Source organism: Podarcis gaigeae (assembly GCF_964106915.1).
Source record: "Podarcis gaigeae genome assembly, chromosome: 5".
NCBI classification, from domain to species: Eukaryota; Metazoa; Chordata; class Lepidosauria; order Squamata; family Lacertidae; genus Podarcis; species Podarcis gaigeae.
Genome location: NC_139681.1, coordinates 41,275,438 through 41,281,437, shown reverse-complemented (window position 1 = coordinate 41,281,437; position 6,000 = coordinate 41,275,438). Strand labels below are relative to the sequence as shown.

The following is a 6,000-nucleotide window of genomic DNA, read 5'->3' as shown; positions in this document are numbered from 1 at the left end:
AGAGATGCATTTTAAACAAAAGGAGACATTCTGCTCATGTAAAAACACGCTGATTCCTGGACCGTCTGTGGGCTGTGATTGGGCCGGATACGGCCCCTGAGCCTTAGTTTGCCTACCCATGGCCTAGAGAGCCAGAGAAGTCTAGACAGCTGCACTTGGCCACCATTCCTGAGTTTCCACACCCGTGTTCTACTGACGTCAGCAGCATTAGCAACGGTGTATCTTGAGCTTTGGTAAAACAAGCACTTGCTACTCAGCTGTCATACTATAAAAGAAATGCAGAGAAGGCTTTGGGTAAATTCGTACCAAGTATTCAGAATACCAATGTGGGAGCAAGCACAGGACGGCCAGGCTTGACATTGTGCTTGTGCATCTCTATTAAAGAATGGAAACAACTTTCCCTCCCCTGGGATGCTACTATCCATCAGCATGGACAATACTAAGCTAAATGGAGCTATGTTTCCTGGAACTTTGGCATCTTGGCAAATGACACATCGGGCTTCAGGAGTTGCACTGTGCTCTGTTAAGAAAATATGTGTGGGTTATACAAAAGTATTATACAAATATTTTTCTTTGTTATTAAATTATGTAAGACTTGCAGCTGTGCCACAGATTGCAAGGTAAACATAGGCATAGACTATGGTAGGAAAAAAAGGTAGCTGGAAAGGAGAACATTTCATGTTAAAATCAGCAGGCGGAAGCAGGGTCAAGCATTTCTCCTTGCAGCTCCTGCAAAGCGCCTCCTGTGAAAATCACTTTGCGAAGAATGGGCAGATGAACAAATATGAGGAAGTATTATACCCACAGAAAAGACGCAGGACTCACATCTGCACAAGGACCAATTGATCTGAGCCTCTCTGTAATCCCAAATACCTCTAGGCAGGCCCCAGTAAATCACTGGTGAGGAAAATGCATTCTGTACATGCTCTGGAACCCTGTTTCTTGCTTCACAGGCAATAACCATGAATAAGATATTCCGTCCAATTATTTTCCAGATGAAAATGCTAACGTTGCCTCACAATGTGTATCATGTTGAGTTTTAAACCCTGTTGCTTTAAAGGCCTTGATTTCCAAGTAAAGGCAGTATGTTTAGCCTAACCTGCCTCCCTTCCTGGATAGGCTCATAACATAGCTGAGGAAACAGGGTGACCGCACCAAAATCCTCCGCGGCCCCTTACTTCCAAGTTTCCCATGAAACAGGACTGAGTTTCAAATGAAATGTGAAAAGCCCCATAAAAAGAAGCCTTAGCCTGAAGCAGAATTCTGCTGAAGCCGAAAGCTCGCCTCACTATACCTGGTGTGACTGTTCACCTGGCCCTCGTTAAATGGGTTTTATTGGTATAGTTTGAAGGACTCTTTTAACTGCTGGCGTGTTCATCACCGAAGGCCACGAATCCCTGCTGGATTTTCAACCCCTATTTTTTCTGGGGGGGGGGGGGGGAGAAGCAGCCCCATTCCCCCCTCCCTTTCGAGCAATCCGTCTCGCTCCAAGCCCTGCGAGAACCTGAAGCCTCCTCCGGCCTGGCGGGAACCGGCCTCCTCCAACCCACGCGAGAGCAGAGAGCCGCTTCCACCACCCGAGGACTCCCCTCTTCCTCCTCCCGCCTAGTCCTGCCTGCCTTTCCCTTCCCACACACACACACACACACACACACCATTCATTCAGGCCCATCCGGCTTCTCCCTCCCTCCCTCCGCCCGGCGGAGGCTGGCAGGGGGATGACGTCACCGGATCAGGCTGACCGGCAATGGGCGCCATTTTGAAACCCCCAAACCTCCGGCGGCGTCGGCGCTGGCGGTGGCGGCCGCCACAGCAGCAGCAGCAGCGGCAGGGGCAGCGGCGGCAGCAGCTCGGGCACCGGCGTCGCTGGTAGCGGCTCCCTTTCCGGTCGCGGTCGGTTTACGTCTGCCACGCGGGCTTCGCTAGGCCCCGGTCTCCGCCCGCCACACACACGGCGCGACATGGCAGGTGAGGAGAGGGGTGCACCAGAGGCAGCGGCTATGGGGCTGGTTTGGGTGGCCCTGGTCTTGGCGGGCGGAGGCAGGCCTGAGGCCTCGGGGAGCCGGGCTGAGGGAGCTGGAAGGCTTTGGCCTATTTATCTTGGGTTGAGAGAGATACTGAGAGGCGAGGGTCGGGCTTCTCACTGCATTTCTTCCCTTTCCCGTCTCCTCGCAGGGGTGGCCGGCGGCGGCGGAGGCGGCAGCAACGATTTCCAGTGGTGCTTCTCCCAGGTGAAGGGGGCGATCGACGAAGACGTGGCGGAAGGTAAAGGGGGTGCTTGTTGTTGTTTTAATTATCATTTTGGGGTGGGTGGGTTTAGGGGACGGAATGACCCTGGGCTCCTAAGGCAGGGCCTCCGAAAGGCCTCACTTCCTCTCGACCCGGCTTTAAAAACCTCCCGCAATGGGGTGTGTGTGGGGGGGGAATAATGGTAGAGGAGGCTCCTGCTAGTCCGGAGCTCCCTCCCAAGGTTGCTGCAGGCCCTTCTCCTCTGCAACAACCTTTCCCCCCCACCTCCACCCTTCCTGCAGGGTTGATGGGCCTTCACTTGCAAGGCATCCCGCAGGTCCCCAAGCGCAGGATGGGAAGAAGGAAGGGGCTGAGGATGAACCCTGGTTCACACCGCAAGGGTGCCCCCTCCACCCACCCCGGGCCCTTGTTCGGTCTGGAAGCAACATTGGTCTTGAGAAAGTGCTACCTTTTGCTCGCCTTTTTGTGGTTCGTCCCTTCTCCCCCCCCCCAAAAAAAAACCCACCACCATCTTCCTCCCCCCTTTTTTGAATATGTGTAGGGGGGATTGCAGAGTCTGACTAAGCTGCTGCTTGCTCTGCCGTCTCCACACTGTACAGAAAACTGCTGTCTTTTTTCCCCCTTTTCTTTTTTTAATGTTCCGGGAGAAATGACAGACAGTGGAACAAGAGGAGCGAAAAGAAAAAAGAGGATTGGGAGTGGGGAGCAGTCTGTCAAGGTTGTCAAGCTACATTCTAGCCATACAAGGGAGGGGAGGAGGCAGCCTCCTCTGAAATTTAGTTTTTAGCAGCAGAAATGTGAAGTCTTCTTTCTGGCAATGCGCAGCTTTAGGTGTACTTTTAAAAATGATATATCAACCAAGGTTAGGTTGAACAAGTTTGTAGCAGAAACCAGCCCAGCCTATAAAAGTGCCTTAAAAGTTCATTCTTAAGCATGTTAATTCCAAAGTAAATCTTACAAAGTTCTGTTTGATTTATTATCTAGTAATTAAAATTGCGGCCTAACTTGCTGCTTCATTAAAGTAGCTGGCTGGTACCCATGGTATCCTAGAGTTTTATGAAGAGTCTGCATTGTTTTTTGAAGGTGTACAGGTTGTATTCGTAAACTTATTAAATACTCTCTTATTAAAAGTTTGGTTATTTTGGATTTTTTAACATTTATACTACTGTCCTTAAAAGCATTTTAATTTGAGTTTGTGTTGTATTCTTGTTGTAGTTTAAAAATAATTCAAAAAACAAAAGTTGTGGGTTTTCTCTTTACAAGATTGGAGAGGCCAACTTAGGGTGTGGTTTGGAGGAAGATACTGAAACTTCTGTGATTACTAATACTCAGACTGATAATAGGTGACCCTTTAAACATAATATACTTAGAGAATTAAAAATGGTTTGCAGATAAGCGGTTTCCACACTTTCTTGAACCGCTATTTGTTTTCCTGAAAGTGACATGTTTTCCAAGAAGCAATCCAGTTTCATTAATGCTTACTTGGGTTCATTTGCCATTCTTTGTTTTATTAAGATGTTTATGCATAGTCAAACCTTCTGAATCATCAGTGGGTTTTATTGCTGTTTGCTTGTAGCATTATGAATAAGTGTAGTAGAAACATTAAATAATTATTGGTGAGATGTGAAAGAGTTCTGTGCTAGAATGGATAGTAGTAAAATAAATTCCAGTATGTGTACTAAATCTAGTATTAGTTACAGATAGGTAGCTGTGTTGGTCTGCCATAGTCAAAAAAAAATTCCTTCCAGTAGCACCTTAAAGACCAACTAAGTTAGTTCTTGGTATGAGCTTTCGTGTGCATGCACAGTTCTTCAGATACACGTGTGTATCTGTGTATCTGAAGAAGTGTGCATGCACACAAAAGCTCATACCAAGAACTAACTTAGTTGGTCTTTAAGGTGCTACTGGAAGGATTTTTTTTTAAAATCTAGTATTGTTTTTCAACCTTGATAGTGATATTTGATAGTCTTCACACAGTTCTGTATCTGGGTGGCAGCCAGCTGCAAAACATTGGTAACAAGATGTCTACATGCTTTCATATTGAGCACAGTTAATATTTATGTAGAGAGTTGCATTTAGAGTTCTATTTATAGTGAAACAATTAGCCACACCCACAGTATGTGTGTCTGTCTCTAGCTACTTTGTGTAAGGGGAAGGGGTTACATGAATAAAATACCTGGTCTTGCACCAGGTGGGAATTTATAGAATTAATTAACGACACTAAAAATTTCCGTAAATACCTTGATCATATGTTCAGTCTTGCAACTTTCTTGCTCATGGTAATAAATGACTGCAGTGCATATCAATTTATCCTGTTTTGAAACAGTTGTTGCAGTATACTTATTTTTGTTGTGAGAAAATAAATTTCTAACTACTTGCTAATGAGAATTAGTTTTTATAAGATTGGCAATTGGTTTTAAAAAGTGGGTAATTTGCCATCTACTGCCCACATTAATTTTTCAGAACAGTCTCAAGGAAGAAAGAATATTGTGCTTATGATCAAAATTACTCTTCTCTGGAGGGCTCCAGAGTCCAGTCCCTCTCAAACTTTATAGACACCCTTCCAGATCATGTGGAAGCCTCATTGTTTCCATAACAGTTTACAGTATTTCCTACTCCTGGGCATTGTGACCCATCACATGGCTATAAAAGCTAGTGTGGCTTAATTTAGAGAAGAGAAGTTAGAACCACACTGGAGTGCAGAATAGGACAAACTTGCTATTAAATGTGGGTTGTATGCATGTTATATTAGTATATCGGAATATACTATACTACATGTACAAGGGCATGTTTTATTTTATGGAATATTTGACCATAGCCAGACAACAAATTCACTTAACCAGCATCTCAGCTCTAATTTTTGTCCTTGTTTATTTGGGCATACTTTCACATCTTGCTTCCATTTCCCTTACCGCTATTTTTGAAACAACTTGTTCAAGAAGCTTTGTAAAAGAAATTGCATTTAGGTTGTTGGGCCCCAAAGAAGGGCACTATAATTGATGATAGTATGTTTTTGCTGTTTTGTCAGTAACATTTTATAGTCTTTAGAGATAAGGCAATATAGAGAGTTCTGCAACTAATCTTAAAAATAACAATTTTCTGCACTGGGCATAAGCAAAACTATCAACAAAAGTATAGGCTAAAAAGAAAACTGACATTCAGGCAGCACATTTGAGAACTTAACCAGTTTTTCAGGATTAAAATTAAAATGTCATAGATCAGAGTACTCCAAACACATGCGAGTAGTTGCTTGCATTTCGCAGTATCACAGTTAATAGAATCAAGCCTGATATATTTGTCAGTAACATGTTTTCCTTTCTGTTCTTATACCCTATCCAAAAATTTTTTTTTACTTAAATACCATGGATTTTAAAGGAACTTGCTTCCAGGTAAGTGTGGATAGGACTGTACCTATAATAGTTTTAGAAAATGAGGCCCGTAATTTTTTATTCATATATTTGTGTAATGCCATCTCAATAGTGATACCCCCATGGTAAAAATTACATTGCCAACTTCCTTCTAGCTTTTGCACTAATCACACAATGTATGGAGGTGTGTATTTTATGTATATGTGTGCAAAATAGGCTTCTAAGTGGTGCAACAATCTTCTCCCTCTGAACAACACATAAATTCATCCTATAAGACCTATATTAATTCAGATTTTAGGAATACATTTTTTGCATCAGAACCTGATATATATAGTGTTTTCAGCAGTGGCATTCATGTGTACTATACATTCCACCATAACTC

The 6,000-nt window shown here is 43.9% G+C and overlaps 1 protein-coding gene across 3 annotated transcripts in view; it reads left to right on the top strand.

Moving 5' to 3' along the window:
- The first annotated feature begins 1,688 nt into the window (after positions 1-1,688).
- PPP2R2D (protein phosphatase 2 regulatory subunit Bdelta) overlaps positions 1,689-6,000 on the top strand; it is a 30,077-nt gene continuing 25,765 nt past the window's right edge. Inside the window, exons 1-2 of one of the 3 annotated variants that reach the window (XM_083741095.1) lie at positions 1,689-1,968; positions 2,176-2,265. In XM_083741095.1, the coding sequence (XP_083597221.1) occupies positions 1,962-1,968; positions 2,176-2,265 (97 nt within the window). In that variant the 5' untranslated portion in view covers positions 1,689-1,961. Of the gene's footprint in view, positions 1,969-2,175; positions 2,266-5,628; positions 5,640-6,000 lie in introns of those variants that run through there. The other 2 variants (XM_083741096.1, XM_083741098.1) reach the window with 2 other exon arrangements.